The following is a 20589-nucleotide window of genomic DNA, read 5'->3' on the forward strand; positions in this document are numbered from 1 at the left end:
AAATATATATTTATATATATTTAAAATTAAAGAATGTGTCAGCTAAAATCAAGTTAAAAGATAGACTTGTATTATGTTTTATGGGACCCGCAGTGATGGATAAATGACTGTAGCATGGATAAAGACAAAGGGTTTTATTGTTGATTTATTTCCCCAACCTAAAGTAGGAACAAAAGTCACTATTTATGGTTCTTGGATTGTGTTGGATATGTAATTTAAAATTTTATTTTTTATTTAGAAATATAAAAATTTCATAAGTTATAAAAATTAAATTATAAAAATAATTAAAACAAATTTAATTTTTATATAGTCTTACAAAATGAGGAAATTATAATTAATAAATAAGATATATGAATAACTTAAGGTGTCAAATTGATAAATCGCATATTTTCATATTTTTTTTATAAAAATATGTTTGCACCCACAAATTTTTAAATATAAATAATTTTATAAATATTTACTAGTCAACAATTAGTACTAGTAACTATTTATTCTTTAATATGATCCTTTCACATGGCATGATCAACAATCTATTCGATCACCCCGCGTATGAGTCTTTTTTTATATAAAATTAAAAATTATGAATCTATTTTTATGAAATATAAATTTATGAGTCAAGTTTTACATTTTAGAAAAAAATTAATATCGCAATATGCATCCCAAAATCTTTTTTAAAAAAATAAATTAAGATTTAAAATTATAATCCTGAAATTACATATCCAAATACCTACTAATAACTATTTCAAAATTTATTTTTAAAAAAAATTCGGGATAAGACCAGAAAACTGGATAAGAAATTACAAAAAGGAATTAAACTCTCACTAATTAAATAAAAATTTAGATAACCAACTGAGCTACTAAATTTGTTCATGTTTACTTAGATGCATATAGAACTTAACAAAAAATATGATTATTGAGTATCTCACTGATATTTCTCTAACAAAAATATGCGTGTAATGCTACGTTAAGGCAAACATAAATTAAATGGCGATATTGATGAATATTATAAAATAATATTAATTATAAAAATGAACTTTTTTATATTACTCTTGTTGACTTTATTACGTAGTTGTGTTTTCTCCATTTAAATTGAGATTGAATCTATAACATGTCACTCTTAATAATATAACAAATTCTTAACTATGTATTTATGTCAATATCTAATTATTCCATTTTATTTTTATTTTTTCCTTTACCTTTTCCATGTCTCCCAACTTTTTTTTCCCCATGTCACTGTCCAAATGGAGATACAGTGTTATGTGAATCCTAGAATAGGATAATAAAATCAATTGAATTGAGCAGAAAATCTACGTTGGGAGGAAGGGAAAATCAACTTACTTTTCATCTCTTCAGTTTTTTGTGTCAAATATTAACTGGATAAAATTTTTGCTATATCATTATTTGTAGGGGCGAATCCGGGGGCAAGAAGGGGTTCAACAAATTTACACGGTGCATATAAGATAAATTTTTTATATTTATGTACGTTTATTATTTTTGAACACTCTAAATAAGAGAAAAAGTGTAGCCTAGTGGATATGTGTCTTTTCAAATGGATCACTGAGTTCAGGTTTGAATCTCACGGTTTGTATTTTATTTTTTGCTTCTATTATTTCTATTCATTTAATTTTGGGAACATCCACTAGCCTTGCCAAATTTATCGCTATTAATTAATTTTTTATAAAAAATTGTTGAAATAGTGGATTTAATCTCCCTCCCCCCCCAAAAAAAGAGTCCCAAACAATCGAACTCCTTGACTTGTAATCTTGGATTCGCTATTGATTATTTGAATATAATGGATTCAATATTTTAAGAAATGATGATATATAATTAATAATTTCAAATTGAACATGTAAAAATAGATATTTATTTTTGAAATAATGAATAAATAAAAATGAAGGCAGCAACATATAGCAGGAGTGGAGAGTGATGATAACCTAACAGGTACGTAGCTTCCCCATACTGTTGCACGTAAAAAGGGTAGAATGAATTTTGTGAAACAGAAAACGAGAAACCTTTGTCTCCTCCCATAAACCCTATTTATTTAGTTGGTGTGTGTATGTGTGTGTACATGACTACTACATGTGTTATGCTGCCTTTTGGTTTCTTCCACATTATCTTTTCCAAATGATTCACAACATCTCAACTGATAGAACATGCAAAGTACGTACGTAGGGGCACAACTCATAGATAATTTTGATGTATGTTCTATGCGATGACGATGAATTTAGGATTTCTAGAAAATGATGCATCACATAAAAGAAAGGAAAAAATGTCAAATCCCTTCATCTAATGTAGTTTATGAGTAGAGTGTTGGGTTCATCGTATAATATGTGAATGAATAATGATACATAGAATAAAGATTGGTGAACTAAAAATGTAAAAGTGCATGAATGCAACCTTTCGTATTTCTAGGCTACCTTTTCATATATCATGTATGAATCATTGTGCTCACCTATAGGCTATAAATATTTGAATCTTTTTCAGATATGAATATAAGTTTTTGAAATAAGTTCACGAGAAGAAGAAAAAAAAACTACATAGTAAGAAAAAGTTATTAGTTTGTCGTGAGTCATTTTATCCTGAAAGGATATATTTCATAACCTCGAATACTTGAGGGGAATAATTTCATTAAGGAAACTCTGTGAATTCAGAGGACTTGATTCTTCTTCCTTTTCATATTGTATATTTCATTATTTATATGAAATTTGTTTGAAGTTATAATTTTGTTAAAAAATAGATTTTGCACTAATAAACTTTAACACGGAGCCAAGGTACTGTAATGGGGTTGATGATTCGAACTCTCCCTTCGTTTAAAAATTGCATTGTATAATATTTCGATTTGAATCTCTTTAACTTGTTTATATTTTGAATTTTTTAGTTAATTAAAATCTTATTCCACCACTACTTATAGTATAAAGACTATTTACACTGATCGAGATTGAGGATGCACAAAATGAATTATTATACTATGACCCAACGTAAGATGGTAGGGCACAGTGAAAGATACAGCACGTGGAACTTGGTTTCTCAAGTCTCCATCGCTGTACATATATATATATATATATCAGATAACTAAACATCTCATCTCCAGAAAAACTTTCAATTTACTCTGTGCCCATCAGTGAATATACAGAAGCAATTATTGTGAACAATTAACCTTTTACATCTTATCTTTGAAGGTGTTTAAGCAGCATATATAAGGTTTCATTAAATCTTGAAAGTACTTTTTAATTTTGTGAGGCATGGTGTTCATATCAATTTGTATATACCTCAATTATTCTTCGATATTTACCACGTGTCTCTATCTACCAAAGCTTAGATAAATAAAAATAAACCGCCTATTCCTAATACTCTTTTTCCTTCGCTGAGAATTGAAACCTAAAAGACCGAAAACTCATGATTTAAACCTAAAAGACCTGAACTCATGATTGAATTTCCTTCATGTATTTTTTGTTTAATTATATATTTTGGATCGTTTTAATTAGTTAAATTAAATTTCCAAATCCGCTCAATATATTTATAAAAGGTATACATATTATATGCATATATTCAAGCCCTCTTTTTACGACTCAATTTACGATTCAAGTTTTAAATCATTCTAGCTAGTTTCAAACTATTTAAACTGCGTAGCTTCTAGGCTTGTACCATACCAATAATGATGAGGGTAAATTTTAAATATGATCAAATAACTATTATTTATTTTCATAAAAATTACTTTATTATCTTTCTAACACAAAAATAAATAATACAGAGGCGTATACAGAATTTCGAGAGTATGGATGTACTATTACGAAAAGGTGGATTTAATATATAAATTTTATCGGTTTGACCTTTTGATTCTTATCACTAAACCGTTAAACTTTTAAAAAAATATAGATCCAAAATTAATTCTTATCTATTTAAATAATAATTATGTATGACTATGTCGAACATATTGAGATCGGTTGAATTCATTGATTGTATATTAAATTTTCTAATTTCGCGTAAAAAGAGCACCCAATTATCATGATATTATATGATTGATTGACACATTTGTAATTAAATATTTTTTTAAAAAATATAACATTATTATAGAAAATCTAGGAAGAAGAGCATGAGTTCCCCTTCCGCCCGACTCTTTGGTCTTAAGAACGCTGATTTTAAAAATGAGTTATTGCCCTTCTCCGATCCTGACTGCCCAACCTGAGAGCGGGTGAATCAATTCAATTAGATGCCGCTTACCTAGATGCGGTGCTTGTCGATCGAATTGATCAGGTTATGTAGGAACAAGGTTCAAGTCTACCAGTCTGTTAGGATGTCTCGGCTGTCTTTTTTCTACCTTCTTGCTTCTTGCTTCCTATTCTCTCTCTTTGCAACTGGACTCTCTTTCGAGCTACTCCCGCTTTCTCAAAAAACTTTCTTTATTCTCATTGGAGAAAGACTCTCCCGCGACAAGATTAGCTTCTTACTATCGAGCGTGCCTTAGCCTTAGATACACCCCATTTTGAGGTACTAATTAAAAAGATCACAAATCCGGAAAATGCCGGAATCCTCATTAACCTATCATTTGTCACTAAAACTTTGTATAATTCTTCCAGATTATGGCTTTGGAAGTGCCACGTTATTATATATATATATATATATATATATATATATATATGTATATGTTTGTTGCTTCAAAAGAAAATAGTATTTGAGTAATTTATGAAAAACTGGTCAAAGGAAAATTAAACCTAGTGCCCTAGCTAGTAGTACTGGAGTACTACGTCCATATAGTGCGTGTTTTTCAAAACGGAAAAGGACCTAAAATCTTTTCCAATTATTAAAAATGGTACAAAAATATTTTTTATGTCCAGCTTTTTTTGTATCATTTTTAATAGTTTGAGAACATTTTAGGTCTTTTTTCGTAATTAAAATTCTATTAAATAAATTTTGATTTATAATTAATTTTAAATAATTAAATTATAACCAATACATGACCGCCATCTGTTTAAAAAAATTATTCAAATTATTTAATTAAAATTATGTTAAATAATTTGAATAATTTTTTAAATACGTGGCGGCCATCTATTGGTAATAATTTAATTATTTATAATTAATTATAAATCAAAATTTATTTAACATAATTTTAATTACGGTAAAAGTCCTAAAATGCCCTCGAATTATTGAAAATGGTACAAAAATGTCTCTCATGCCTTTTTTCGTTAAAGAAAAGGTCATTTTTGAACCTAAAAGTGAATGTCAAGGTATTTTAGGCCCTATAAATAAATAAGGGATATTTTTATACCATTCTCAATAGTTAGAGAGTATTTGAGCCCTTTCCCGTTTGTAAAATAAAAAATAAAAAAATCTTCCTTTAATTTGGCGTGGGGGACAGGGACGATAAAGGGAAATTAAATGAAAGAGCAAGTAGTATCTTAAATTTGTACTAGTATAAAACAATTCTCTGCAGGAGTACTTTGGTGTCATGTATCTTTTTATAAAATTAACTATAGTAAGTAGTTTTTTTTAATTTAAAAAAATAATAATAAAATCTGTATGATTTATAATGTTAGAACTTCCGGACAATAACTTGATAAATATATAATCTTATTAAATAGTAGTATTACAACTTTAGTGAAGTACTAAAGAAGTACAAAAAAATTAATTCGACTTATCACATGAATATATGTATAAATGTAACATAAATTACGGCAAAATGATTTGAATTCTTTTATTTTTAATTAGAGATTTTAGTTCAAATTTTTGAAAAAATAAAAAAAGTTTCTTATTAGAAGCATCGAACTCTAAAATAGTCCTGGTAATATGTAACTCAAAATTTAATGGAATTTCAATATATTTAATGACAAATTATAAGAAAAACACATAATTATATATGCTACTTTTGTGAATTTCAAGAAAGGAAGTTCGTAACATATGGACATGCAACTACGTGTTTAAGTAAATAACTGGTAATACATTATTATTGTAAATAATTTTTGCATTACTAAATTATTTTTCTATGTTTAGAAATAAATAAATAAATCTCAATGATCTTACCAGAGCTTTAGAATATATAAATACTTTTTTAATTCAGGAAATATTAACGTTATTTAGTGTTTATACATAGTAATATTTTTAAAAACATTTAATTTGATATTTTGAAAAGAGCTAGATATTCTTTTGGATGAGTTGATGGTGTAAAAGATTATTTGCATCGAAAAGATATATAGTTGCGCAGTTATATTGTTTGATATCACTATAATAAATAAATATTTTTATGATAATTATTTAGGATAATAATATAATTATCGCTTTATTATATTTAACAATATTTAAAAATATGAATATTTATAATCAACATTGTATACAATCATCACTAAATATTTTTGCGATTAAATTATTCCCTAGAAGAAAAATATATTATTTCTAAATGTCTCTTATGTTGTGTATGAGGATGGGATAAGTAAAATTATCCCATGAATTAAAATATCTCATGAAATTAATTATCCATCATATATATAAAAAATAATTTATTTTATTATTATAATATAAATAATGAAACAAATAACCTTGAAACTAACTAATATACATTTAATATATTATATATAAAATAAAATAATTTTATATTTTATCTCGAGATTATTGTCTCGTATCCTACGAGGTAGATAATTAGGAATCTTTTTGTGTTTATTAGTTATGACAGAAAAAGGGTTTACCACTTTTTGGGAAATATTTCTACTTTTGTGATGTTGAAGAAATGAATTCTAATTTTCTATGAGTCAAACATCTAATAAAGTGTGAGCCCTTATTAGTTAATTGTGCACTACGACTTGGACAAGTGCTTTGGGTTAAAAAAAAATTAAAAATACTCCCTAATTAGATTTTTTAGGATATGTGAAATTGTAAGTGGTGGCTGTATTTTTTTATTTTTTTAAGGACAGAAAGCATGTTAGTGGAATTTTTAAAATTAGAGGTCACGTGTATACAGTATTTCTTAACCAAATTTGTGAGGTGGTGATTGTGATTTACTAATTACTAGTAATAAACTACTTCTACGTATCTACGAAGTTGTGGTATGATAGGATGGTTGTGATCTCGAACTCAAGTTCTGCATATATAAAAAAAATTATGTTGAAAGTGTTGTCCCTAGAACAAATTCTGCAATGCATGATCCGAATATAATGAGACTTTTTAATAAGAATATCGAACCTCGGGTGGGTCTAAACCTAAACAAAAACATGAAATAAACTACTCCTAATCAGGAATATATCACTTCAAGTCTCATTACAGAATTATGGAGCAGCATCTAATTAACGAGGTCTCAAATTAGTAAACAAAGGGGTTACGAAGAACTAGAAATGGAGACGAACTACTTGTTGTCAAACTTATCAAAGAGAAGGACAAACAGTGCCATCCTTTTATAGTCATATTATCGATATTTGTTGGAAGTGGAAAACATCATATCACACATATTTAGAGGAAAGCAAACAAATGTGCAGATTTTTTGACAAACAAGAGCCACAAACAAACCAAAGATTTGCTAATCTAGGAAAAAAGGCACTCAAGAATATGAAATTTCTTCTCATATCTGACTTAATTAGTCAAGTACCTCATGAACGATATGCTACTCTTTTTGTTTGTTTTTTATGTACCAAAAAAGCAATTACCTAATAGAGAAAATATATAAGGAAAGTTTGGGATTTATTTGTTTTGCTTTGTAAATTGTACGCCTGAAGCTGTATCGATTTTGTGATATATCAGTATATTAAGTCGCTCTATATCTGTTCACTCTGATACAATGTAAATGATACACTATTACATGTAAATCAATACATTGTATAGCAAGTTTTTAAAAACGAATTATCGTTACGATTTGGTAATTAGTCAAACTATCGATCTGATCCGCAATTAGAGCTCAAAGCACCAGCCCAAATTCTACTGGAGCCCACTTGTCCACTATGGGCTCAATTTAGGCCACTAAACCATTGAAGCCCATTTGACTCATATTTTAAAGCCCAAATTAGACTGGCCCATGACATACAGTGGTACATACACAGTACGATCTTAAGTTCTATTCAGTGTCAACTGGAAATGAAGCAAGAAGAAACCTCCCTCTAATTTCGTAAGCAAACCCTTTAACATTCAATTTTTGAGTTTTTTCTTCTTCTTACATTTACTATAATGTCTGATAAGGATTCAATAAATGCAGTTATTTTGACTATTTTTTGATACCCACAGCAGAAATATACCATTTTCCCCAACCTAAACCTCTTCCTGATGAGCAAAGTTAAAATCTTTTTGGTCCTTTTTTTCCCATTTTTTTCAGTCAAAAATCCAATTTTGTGTGTTGAAATTTGATTAGCCAAGTATTGTTTTTCTTACAACAATAATGACAAATTCAGTGAAATTTCACAAGTGAAGTCGGGGCTCTGATGAGGAGGGTAAAGTGAGGTAGTTTTCAAAAGACGTAGGCTCAAGAATTGTTTTTTTAAAAAAAATTTAGTAGTATGAAGCTGTCATTGTTGTACACAGCAAAAACAGCCTATAGGTTATTGAGCTCCAAAGCAACATGGGGGTCTCAAGTTAGTGCAAGGAGTAAGGTAAAAAGTAGTAGGAGTGAACTCATAAGCACTAAAATGCCTAAAGTGAAGTTAACTGAGCAGCAAAATCAAATCTTGGAAGCCATTTCAAATGGGAATTCTGTTTTCATTACTGGGTCAGCAGGGACTGGAAAAACCTATTTGCTTCAGCATATCATCACTAAACTTAGGAAGATTCATGGGAAATCTCGGGTTTTCGTTACAGCTTCAACTGGGGTTGCTGCTTGTTCTCTCAATGGGCAGACCCTTCATTCTTTTGCTGGAATTGGACTTGGTGATGCGAGTTCTGTGGATTTGCTATCTAGGGTTACATTGGATAAGAGTGCGTATCGAAGATGGAATAAAGTTAGGGCTTTGGTTATTGATGAAATTAGTATGATTAGTGGTGAGGTTTTTGATAATCTTGAGTTCATTGCAAGGAGCATTAGAAGTGAAGAACTTGATTGTGAGGAGAAGATTTGGGGTGGGATACAATTAGTTGTGAGTGGAGACTTTTTTCAGCTTCCACCAGTTATTAATAAGAAGGGACAACTGAAGGAATTTGCTTTTGAAGCTGATTGTTGGAATGCTAGTTTTGACATGCAAATTGAACTTAAAACTATCTTTAGGCAATCAGATGCACAACTTATAAAACTGCTGCAGGGGATTAGGAAAGGGAAGTATGATTCTGAGGATTTGAAGTTATTGGATCAATGTTGCTCAAAGGTGGAGCCAGATTCTTCAGCTGTTCAGCTCTACCCCAGGATTGAGGATGTAAGCAGAGTGAACGCTGAACGACTCGACTGTTTAGATGAGGTACTGTTTCATTATCAAGCTCTTGACAGTGGTAAAGATCCTTGGAAGAAGCAGCTTAAGAATGGAATTGCACCTGAGTTGCTTAAGTTGTGTGTAGGATCTAGGGTGCTTTTGACTAAGAACATTGATGTTATTAGTGGACTTGTGAATGGTGCTACTGGTACAATCTTAGATTTTGCTGTTGTTCAAGATACTCATAAATTATATGACCGTGAGATTTCTGATATTTGTGGAAACGGTAACATGCTACCTGTTGTTAGATTTGATTCTGGCCAAGAACTGATGATTGGTTTAGAAAGATGGTATGTAATGGAGGGAGATGAAGCTGTTGCGATGCGAAAGCAAATTCCACTCATATTGGCTTGGGCTCTAAGCATTCACAAGTGTCAAGGGATGACTCTGAACAATCTCCACACAGACCTCTACCGTGTTTTTGGCTTTGGGATGGTATATGTTGCTCTTTCGCGTGTTAAAAGCTTGGATGGCCTTAATCTAGTCAATTTCAATCCGTCAAAGATCAAGGCAAACCCCAAGGTTTTGCAGTTCTATGAAAGATTGTCTGCTGAGAAAGATGAACAAAAGGAAGATGGTATAACTGATGAGATCTAAATTTGGAAGTCTGTGATGTAAACCTCAAGTAATGGTAGTAGATTTCGGGCAAATTCCTTGATGATCTTAAGCTAGATATGTGTGTGAGACATATATGGGACTTTAAAGTAGAAACAAATCCATTCTTTATTATAAATGAAAAAAGAGCGATCCGGAAAGACGTAACAAAGATACAATCTCTGGGCATTCAAACAGGGCATTGTGTTCGTCATTTCTTCCAGGTAGCAGATTTGTTGGCCAAGCACCAGCACCAGCACCTTAAATTTACAGAAAATCTGAGGATCTTCTGTCTCTCACTTAAAACTATATTAGATGCAATGTATGTTTTTAGATTGTCACTTGATTCCTAGGAACACATTATCACAACTATGTAAAGACAGGTTATTGTAAAAGAATGGATACGCCCTTTCTTTGCGAGACCTACTGAGGTGCACCTCCTACATGTATCAACATATTTCTGTATATCTCATTATTATCAATGGAGCTCTCATTCAGCTATAGGAAGGGATCTTGATCCATGACAACCCACTGTACTCTGGATTGAGACTTTAGTATAACCAACTGGATATTTCATATGAAAAAAATTAGTGGTCTTAACATGTTTCCTTGCCAAGCTCAGGTACCAGAAGCTGAATGCAGTTGTTTGATATGGCTCTTGCTACATCAAGTGTATTGCCTATGAACATAAAACATTGTATGATAACGGTAGAACATGGAGGATATTAGAATTGCAATTGAAGATAAGTGGACATGCAATTACCGCATAACCAAATAAAAACAAAGTTTATCATAATTAACTATTCTGAAATTTGAAGCAAAAGTGCATTCAAAAGTAATGACATTTAACCCCAAGTACAAGAAAAGACACAGAAATCACAGAGACTTGAAGCGAATAATCATTCATCAGACTTCCAGTACAAGCATAAAGGATAGCAATGGAAGCCATACTGTCACCCTCTCTCCAAAGCATCACCGCCCAAAAGAAAGTAAAAATGAAACAAAGATTGGAAAGCATGCACAATAAGAATTAATTAAAAATGTAGCTGCAACACAAGCACTTCTCATCAGAAGGTTGGGTGAGATGAATGACTCTTTGAATTCGAATTATCAAACTTCAAGATGGCCTCCAGTTTCTGAAAACATTCAAGTGCCCTTGCCTGCAAGTGACACAATCAGAGGCTGAGAAAGTGGTCATGAAGCTGAGACTCTGTACAAAAACTTGTTGAAGAAACCCAAGTTGACTACATTGGGCACTGATTGAAGTCGAAATATAGTTTTGTAATTCATTTAAAGATAATTTAATAGAAGGGGAGCTTGGCACAGTGATAAGTGGTGTACTGAAACCACGAGGTCATTGTTTCAAGCTGTGGAAACTTACTAAAATGCAAAGTAGTAAGATTGTGTATATATACCCAATATGGTCCAGCCCTTCCTTGGACCCATAAGTAACGAGAGCTTAACACATCAGACTATGCTTTTGTTCATATATAATTTAAGACAGTACACAATTCACCAGTACTGCCAATAAGGAAGGACATCTTGTAGCTTAGAGTATTGAAGGAGTCATAGCATCTACGATGGCATATCTCCATTAAAGTTGATGGGTTTCAATGGAAAATCAAGAAGATGTTTACGATGAAAGAAAGATCCGAGAATGAGCCCGAGCAAGTGTGCTTGGTACTACACATATTCCATGATCCAAGTTCAAGCCCCAAAAGAAGAAGATTGGATCCCATGAAGCTCCAAAGGTGAGGCCAAAGAAGCTGAATTTCTATTGCCACATAGGGGCCCAAAAGAGAGTCAAAGGAGCTGCCACATGGAGACTCAAAGGAGCCCACATAGAGACTGATGCACAAAGGCTCTTAAATTTCAAGCCCAAAAGGGTTGAAATCCCTGCCAACGTGGGGGCTGCTTTAGTGTCAAGTTTTGACACTTTTTCCTTTCCTTTTTGTTAGCCAATTTAGGAAGAAATTTGGTATTATTTTTACTTGCTTTCATAGTTAAAAGTTTCTTAGTATAAAGTTTTCTATTTATTATTTCCATAAAAGTAAGATTTAAATCTCATTCTATTTGGGATAGGTTTTCCCTATATATAGGGGTGGATTTTGTTGTTTGAGGAGGATTTGATGATTAATATTATTTGAGAGATTTCTCTTCTTTACACCTTTGTGTGTGGTGACTAAGGATTTGTCTTACGATCTTATAAGAATGATTCTTTAAAAGATTAGATTAATTCTTAACTTGATATTTTTGGTTCTTATTCGTAAATTAAAGAAGGTGATTAGTCTTATACTAATTGTTGTCTTTAATTTCTTCGAAATAGGATCTAGATCACTTTTGAACTAAGTTCTTGAATTGACTCTATTAGTATCATTATTAGTTTTAATCCGCTAATTTTGAATAATAAGATCAATTAGGGTTCTTAGCACTTTTCTTGAAATTTGGGGATTTTATTATCGAATTTCACATATCTTTCAATTTTTGTCTTTAATCTATATAATTTCACTTCCGCATTATTTTCTTGTTTATTCCAGTAACCCGATTCTTATCAAGGAGAGCTCTTAACCAGTACCTCCTTTCTCCTTTTTAATACTAGCTACACTTCGTCTAAAAGTATACAAGAAGAGTGGTAAACTCCTTATATTAATGAATGAATTCCATACTTCAGGAAAACACTCGAGCAATTTCTCATGCTTCAGGCAAACAATTTAGGAGCAATACCGAACTGAAGGGGATCGGGTGAAAGATTCGTACCTTCCAACGTCTTCTATGCAAAAGAATACGTTTGATTTCTTCCAACCTGATAATTATTAGCTGAAAAGTCGGTCTTCTTGATGGTTGCTCCTCCCAGCAATCCTCAATTAACCTGTTGAAATAATGGCTTTAAATACAATTGAAGGAAATTGAAAGAAGCATAGGGACTTACTCTCTTAGTCCATGAGCATACAGCTTTTGTGAAGCTTTAAAGGGAGGACGTTTATTTGCAACATATGCTTTGGCCACCTCAATTTCCTGCTTCGTGGAAAATGGTGGACAGCCTTCAATCATCTGTGAAACGGAAAGCATATTAAGGCGCGTGCATGTCTAATTTATCCGACCTTAAATATCAAGGGATTTACAAACATGCTGGAACAGTCAAAGTGTTCTTAGTGAATTAATAAGGTAGAGCAAGCATAAATTTGCAAGAAATAAGAATCGGGGACAGTAGATGGCAATACAATCTTTTTAGACACAACTAGCATCGACAGCAAAATATGAGGACCTCGGTTTTCCTTTTTCCTCCATGAGATGAGATCTAGAACACATACATACCAACCTGTTGGTGGCTATCAGTCAGATATCATTTTTTTTGCTTCCAGACAGGGCACAACTGGAGAACCTTTTTCAGTAGTTGATGCATGAGAGGAAAGTAATAAGAATTAGAAGAGCTTACCTCCTGCAATATCAAAGCGAATGAGAAAACATCCACCTTGGTATCATACTCATCATGCTTAAGAACTTCTGGAGCAACATATTTCCCTGTAAACCAAGAAGTCAATTCAACTTGTTATTCTCATAAACCAAAACACTCAATTTTATATCACACCAATTGCCTTGTTAAAACATGCATATAAAGACCCATAGTTCTACAATGATTAAATAGGAATGTTATCAACTAAAATTTGAGGCAATGCGTATTTTTTTCTAAAATAACTTTTTAATTCTCCTCTTCAAATTGTACTGCCAAATGTTCAAGAGATTAATTCTTTTGATGAACAGAAAAAAATTCAAGATACTCCTTCCATCCCAAATCCTATAATTTCATTCACTAGCACAACCATTTAAGTGTTTAAATGGAAACTTTGAGTATTTGCTGGCAAAAGATTCAAGGACCATAACGCTGAATTTTAGAGAGGAAAATAGAGGTGATAATGAGTTTCATTAAAATTAAAAGGAAAAGTAGAACCATGAGACTTTTTAAGCCTAAAGTCATTGTTTGTATACGTTTTGCACAAAGAAAAAAGGAACAAAACATAGGGGTAACAAAAAATGACAACAAAGTAGGCAGTGACAAATCATTAATGCGAATATATTTCTTTAACGGCATAAAACGCTGGGATATACTCACATGAATCCTCTTGACACGTCAATGGTCTATCTTCCTTGACAGTTTTGGTAAATTTCATCAGCTTACTAAGTCCAAAATCTGCAACTTTCAGATGTCCAGAATCATCCCGTAATATGTTTCTGTCATTTCACTCAGAAATTAAAAGCTTTCCATGCATTTGACAGGCTTACTTCAGCTACTAAAAAACAAACAAAGCACGTGACTGGGAAACAGACAGTAAGACTATAACATACTCAGGCTCCAGGTCTCGATGAATTATTGCTTCGGGTTTATGCTCATGCAAGTAGTTTATTCCTCTGCAAATGTATACAAATATGACTGTAAAAAGACACATAGATGCAACTATAAGAAAAACAAATTCAGATTCCTCTACATATTTATGTATACAACTTCTTTTGCAACTGATCATGAAGCTGTGCCACTACTTTGCTTTCTAATGAAGATTTATAATCATTATGGAGCCCAAAAGCCAGCACTGTACTGTTGAGATCACCAAAGTTGAATAACTTAAAACCCAATGGTGAAAAAACACAAATGCATGAAGAGATACAAAATGAAGTTAACAATTCCAAATTATACATAGAACTGGAGAAAATGTAGTTGGTGTTCCTGTATTAATGGCCATTTATCAACAGGCATCTTAGACAAATTCAAGCACCTGGTGAACAACATGCATGTAATACTAATAAGATTCTCCCGTGTAAATTCAGCACATCAGCCAGTAAACTGACCTTGCAATATCCAGTGCAAACTTCACAGCCATTATTGGCTTTAATGCACCTTTCCGTTTCAGGAATGCACGAAGATCTCCCTGCATACAGAACAGAATCAACGGGATACCTTGGATCGGCAGGGACTTCAAAGGCTTTCTCACTGACTTTAATGAATTTAGTTGACATCAATAATGGAGAATATTTCCTTCGATCAACAAAACAGAACCATGGCTTTAATAATGAAAAATATGTGTGATTCATTAAGTCGTTAACACCCTTGTATTTAGTACTTTGTTGATACTTAACCATCAATTATACTATTTTCATGCATGGTTGTTCTTGATTTTGATTTTGTGATAATGTCAAAGTACTTAAAAGTACAATAATTTCTTGATTTTGTGATATCATAGCAAGATTCTGGAGATAACTCAAGGAAGTGGTGAGTTGTTCTTTTAAATCACAAGTACCTCAGATAGATACTCTGTGATGATCATCATTGGGCTACTCTGTGTCACAGCACCAAGAAACTGGACTACATTTGGGTGGCGTATCTTCTGTAGTAAGGCAAGCTCATCCCTAAATGCCTTGCTGAAAAACCAGTTAGAAAACAAAGAAAAGAGCCTTTAGTAATTATTTAAGAACTGTCAAATGAGGAATGTTCTAACTCAAACACTATGACCAACCCACACTTTATCTTCGTCGGTGAACAATTCTTCACCAAGTTTCTTAACAGCAACCTCAGTTCCACGCCACAGAGCAACACAAAACGTACCCTACAACAATTTAACATCAAATATTTAAAGACATGAAATGAAAATATATTGCATTGAAATTTCATCTACTTTTATCCCAGATACATAGCAAAAATGACAATAAGTTAGGAATAACAGATAGGATTAAAGCAAATAGTTGCCCGAAATAAATACAATTATAACAGCAGATACTTCATTCAACCCCAAAATTCTTGATCTCCTTCCTGTAGCCTACCTCACAAATACATGGAGACATTTTCTTGAATCACAAACTTTTCCCTCTTCAAAAAGTCAAGGTAATATATTTTAATTTTCACTTTATGTCATCTTAATGTTGAATTAGCATCTTGCTTCTAGCTATCCCACGTCTTCAAAATTTCCAAACTATCATTTTAAACCTTCTCCTCTAAATGTCCCTGCTAGTCCAAATTAGGTCATTTATGCTGCGAAGGATGAATAACATATGGAGTGGGTAAATAATGAAATCTAAACAACAGTGTCTGTTGTATAATTGTGGCAAGTTGATCAGCTAAGATAACAAAAGGGGAAATAGAGCTAGGCAATAAACTTGAAAAACATGCCAGTATACTTGTTACCAAAGGCAAGCATCCCAATCTGAAAAATCAACAATAAATCAGCGGACATCTAATGCGATAACACAACAACAACTAACAAAAGGGTAAAGTGTGCAATGATCAGATAAGCATAACTAACAAGTCAAAGAGAAAAAGTTGTTACCTTTGTTATGTTGACGCTATTACTAAAATCAAGTTCTCTTGGATCAATTTCATACTCTGGAATTTCTCGCGCATTTTCTACATGCATGGGAGCCACCTAAAGTAGAAAGTAAAACAGAGAAGGTAAATGTGTACGCCATATTACCATAGTGCAATTAGATCTGACAATCTAGTTGTCGACACATACCGCAGATTTTGCTCCATGTACTTCCAAAAGCTTGACCACATCATTATTCTTGTAATATATTGCATCTGCAAGAGGCTATTTAATCATACTTTGTTACTACACTACACTATTGTGAGTAGCCAAAAATAGACCTCAAGATAACCACACCCTTGTTCCACATTATAGATATCAGTGTACAACTTGGAGACTAACTCAGTTCACAAAGCAACCACTATACTAATGATTAAACACTATTAAGACTTCATAAATCTTCTCCAGTAACAGACGTACTCCTTTGTCTAAATTTGTGAAACACTCCTCATTTGGAAACCAAAATATTAGAACATGTCTTTCCTATACAACTTTCAAGAGTTCGAATACAATAAGCTAAAAACAAATAATTAAACTCTGATGTGATATATCAAACCCATTTTTCATCAATTACTCAATATTTTCTTTTACTGGTATTGAGATAACATGTAAGTCATATTAACCTTGACGTTTGGCTTATTTTGCTTAGAAGCACTTCTTAAAAGCTTACCAAACGATCTCACTTAAAAGCTCACCAAACGAGTTCAGTCTATCCAAAAGAATATGTAACAAGGTTAGACAAGGCCATTGGACCAAATTCCTTGCTCCAAGACACCCTATCTATGCAAAAATAGGCATTATCCTAGTAAAATATAAGCAAAGAGGCTATAATTCCTCGCAGGAATTTCCAAATGACTAATGGTTTGAAGTGTTGGAAACTAGACTCGAAGAGCTTTAGTTTGATAGGGCATTCACAAGTCACAACAAAAATCTTTATATCTTGCGCTAGAGGAACGAAAAGCTGGTAAATCACTTATCGAATCAGGATTGAGGAAAGTGGGATGGAAGTATTCACAAAATATCATTAGCCAAAAAGTGCTTTTAAATACAACTAATAATTATACAAGTTAGTGAAAGCTAATTACAGAGTAATAATGAAGTATACCGTACTGCCCCAGCAATCCATGGCATCCACCTGTGCGCCATTTTTGAGCAGAAAATCAACAACATCAGCGTTACCCTGGCAAGCGGCAATATGCAACGCAGTCCGTCCATCGATATCCGTGTAGTTCACACCGGTACCGGAGTCTAAAAGTTCCTTCATACCTTCCAAATCACCATCGTTAGTCATATACATTAACCTCAAACCGGATTCAATACCTCCATCGACTTCATGGCCGGCGGTAACTGAGTCGTCGGAAACGCCATCTCTCTCCGGCGCCAGAGATGATTGTCTGCCCAGCGGAAACCTTGACTGTGACTTTGACTCCATATAGAAAAACTTCAATTGTTTTCGCAATTTTTGGTTCGAGTATTCGAAGAATTCGAGAACGTTCTAGAACAATCTAGCTGAAACGAATCAACGAAAAGAACGAGTAAGAAGCAAAGGTGGATACTAGGAGTTCGAATTTTCTAAAGGAAATGTATAAGAATAACCAAATGCTTTATTTAAAGTGCTAAAGTTGTACAAGGCCCTACATTCAATTTAAATACAGGTTATACGCTGTCTTTTTGAAAATAATATTTTGTGATTTGGGTTGGGTTGAAAATTGTCTTATAATCTAGAGTTTGATTATAATTTTTTTAAAAAAAATCTTTAAATATTTTTAAATTCTCCGAGTTAGATTTTAGGACTTTCATTCATAAAATTTTAATTTTTTTGAATTAAATGCATATCTAAACACAATATAAAAATTTAAATATCACAATATTAAAAATTCAAAATTTTAACTTCAAAATCTATAATTAAAAGGGAGTTTAAATTATCAAATGAGCGTTTTTACGTCTTTATATAACTAGAGTAATTTTTTTAAAAAAATAAAGAAAAATCTTTTCATAGATATTGAGTTGTTAGATTTAACTAAAATTATATTATAGTAATAGAAGAGATTTTAGATTTAACTCAAATTTTATGAACTCATATTTAGAGATGCAATTTTGTCATTTCTATTATTTTGACGCAAACTTAAAGAAATAAAATTGATTAATAATATATTTAAACCTATCTTCAAATATGAGAGATTATTTTTTCACTAAATTTGAATCATGTACTTTTATCTTCTTTTTAGAGTTAATACTGAAAATCTCTGCTAAATTATTCATAATTTTCCAGTTTAATGGTTAAATTATGAGTTGTATATTATTATTTTTAATTTATGTCATTTTTTATCTAAAAATTTTTTGTACTGACAAGTGACATAAAGAGCGATTTTACTTTCTTTATTAGAAAAAAAAAAACAATGCTACAAAAAAACTTATGATTATTTATTAGAAAGAAAAAAAATCAAACAATTAAATTGTGGAGGAAAAATGATGTTGTCTACTATGGGTGGGTGTGATAAGGTATGGTACGATATTGAAAAGCTCGGTTCGATAATTTCATTTTACGGTTTTTAAAAATACTATATCATTATCATACCAAATTAGAAGGGAGCCTTGGAGTAATTGGTAAAGTTGTTGCCATGTGACTAGGAAGTCACGGGTTCAAACCTTGAAAACAGCCTCTGGCAGAAATGCAAGGTAAGGCTGCGTACAATAGACCCTTGTGTCGGCCCCTTCCCCGGACCCTTAGTGCACCGGATTATCCTTTTTTTATCATACCAAATTAATTTGGTGTGGTTCGGTATTTTAAAGTTCGATTTTGATATTTTACGGTACGGTAAATCGATTATCATAGTTTGGTCAACTTCAAGTCTTCAACTTACATATATTCGTATAATAAACAGTTATGATTATGTTTTTTCAAGAAACATCTCAATTATATCATAGTAATACCTTATACATGTAAAAAATTATTCAAAATAAAGTACAAACAGTTGTCTTTGTTAAACAAACACCCAAAAAGAACATTTAAATAAAGATAGAGTAATCAAAATTTCAACATCTAAATAATTAGTTACTATTTTATATATTTGCTAGTATTATATAGTTATATATATATATATATATGAATTTTATGTAATTATATACTTTGGTATGGTATTCGGTATTTCAATTTTATTTTTATAAATACCAAATATCATACTGAATACCAAACTTTTTAAAAATGTATACTAAATATCATACTAAATACCATAAAATCCAAACTACGATATTAAAAATTTCAATTTCGATATGGTATTCAATATCTACCATACTATGTCCATTCGCTAAAAACTTTGGAAAAAGTCTTCAAAGAGCCTTTGCATAGTTTACGAATTCTGGCTACTATAATAAAGGAGGAATAAAAAGGTAATTTTAGAAAATAATAATGCACAAATTATTAAATTGACTAATTCACATTGACTAAATGAATAATTTTGTCAGGAATTAATCTTCACACCATTTAACACGTCAGATTGCTAAGCTATAGCACAATATTAAATATTTGTCAATATTTTTAGTTGGCTGCTTAGTTACATAAATCATCATTACCATCTGGACATTTTTTTTTCTATAAATCATCACTAACTAGTTCTTTCCTCATCGAATAGCTACGTTTGGATTCCTTTTTTTTTCTATAAATCATTCTTTGTTACAAACTTTTTATAGTATATTTTAAGTTAAAGTTATATTCATAGTCAATATAAATAATTTTTTTATTGTTGGATCAACTTTTGCATTTTATTTTTATTTTTAAGATTATGAATATTATATTTTAAGGAGGTTAAATATATATATATATCCTTTGGTTGATTAACACTGTATAATTCCTTATATTACCCATATTATATTAGAGTTTAAATTATATAATACTTTTATCACATTATCTTTAGTTATTATAGGAAGCAATTTTTTTAATTTTAAAATTAAAATTTTACTTTTTATAAAAATTTATATATAGACATTTTTAGGTGACCTCTTTGATACTAACAATTATCTTGTATCACTTAAATTCTTCATTTTTATCACTAACAATTATTTGTCATCCAAAAATGAAAAATTGTATTTCAAAACATCTTTACTATTCTAATTACTTGTTTATTATTATTCAGCTTTACTTGTGGAATTTTATTCAATATATTATTTTTATTAGTATTAACAAAGTTATTATTTTAGCAGCTCGATCCTGAGAATTATAAAATTTTTAGAAAGAATTTTTTTTGAAGTAAAAATAAAATATTATCATGAGTAGTAGC

The 20589-nt window shown here is 31.3% G+C and overlaps 2 protein-coding genes across 3 annotated transcripts; one reads left to right on the plus strand and one right to left on the minus strand.

Annotated features, from left to right (window-relative positions):
• The first annotated feature begins 8052 nt into the window (after positions 1-8052).
• LOC129891984 (ATP-dependent DNA helicase PIF1-like) lies at positions 8053-10384 on the plus strand. The gene has a single exon (XM_055967495.1). It carries the CDS (start codon positions 8469-8471, stop codon positions 9963-9965), a length of 1497 nt encoding a protein of 498 aa, XP_055823470.1. The 5' UTR covers positions 8053-8468; the 3' UTR covers positions 9966-10384.
• Positions 10385-10789: 405 nt separating this feature from the next.
• LOC129892420 (integrin-linked protein kinase 1) lies at positions 10790-17897 on the minus strand. Of its 2 annotated transcripts, none has more exons than XM_055967988.1 (12): positions 17418-17897; positions 16463-16537; positions 16277-16372; positions 15474-15559; positions 15254-15374; positions 14805-14884; positions 14307-14369; positions 14074-14192; positions 13399-13484; positions 12913-13013; positions 12720-12831; positions 10790-11122 (listed from the first exon to the last, which is right to left on the minus strand). In XM_055967988.1, exons 1-12 carry the CDS (start codon positions 17742-17744, stop codon positions 11030-11032), a joined length of 1359 nt encoding a protein of 452 aa, XP_055823963.1. In that variant the 5' UTR covers positions 17745-17897; the 3' UTR covers positions 10790-11029. The 2 variants fall into 2 exon arrangements, with proteins under 2 accessions (XP_055823963.1, XP_055823961.1); XM_055967986.1 differs by having other exon boundaries at positions 12892-13013; positions 17418-17896.
• Between the last annotated feature and the right edge of the window lie 2692 nt (positions 17898-20589).

Source organism: Solanum dulcamara, chromosome 6 (genome assembly GCF_947179165.1).
Source record: "Solanum dulcamara chromosome 6, daSolDulc1.2, whole genome shotgun sequence".
In the NCBI taxonomy this organism is placed as follows: domain Eukaryota; kingdom Viridiplantae; phylum Streptophyta; class Magnoliopsida; order Solanales; family Solanaceae; genus Solanum; species Solanum dulcamara.

What these genes read in the sequence shown, in the direction of transcription:
- LOC129891984 (XM_055967495.1), top strand. Translation starts at nt 8,469, where the DNA reads ATGAAGCTGTCATTGTTGTACACAGCAAAAACAGCCTATAGGTTATTG.
- LOC129892420 (XM_055967986.1), bottom strand. Translation starts at nt 17,744, where the DNA reads ATGGAGTCAAAGTCACAGTCAAGGTTTCCGCTGGGCAGACAATCATCT. An exon ending in ATAGCGTCAACATAACAAAG is followed by an intron (nt 15,560 to 16,276) that starts GTAACAACTTTT and finishes AAATTGTTGTAG; the next exon opens with GGTACGTTTTGTGTTGCTCT. An exon ending in TATGCTCATGGACTAAGAGA is followed by an intron (nt 12,832 to 12,891) that starts GTAAGTCCCTAT and finishes TTATTTCAACAG; the next exon opens with GTTAATTGAGGATTGCTGGG.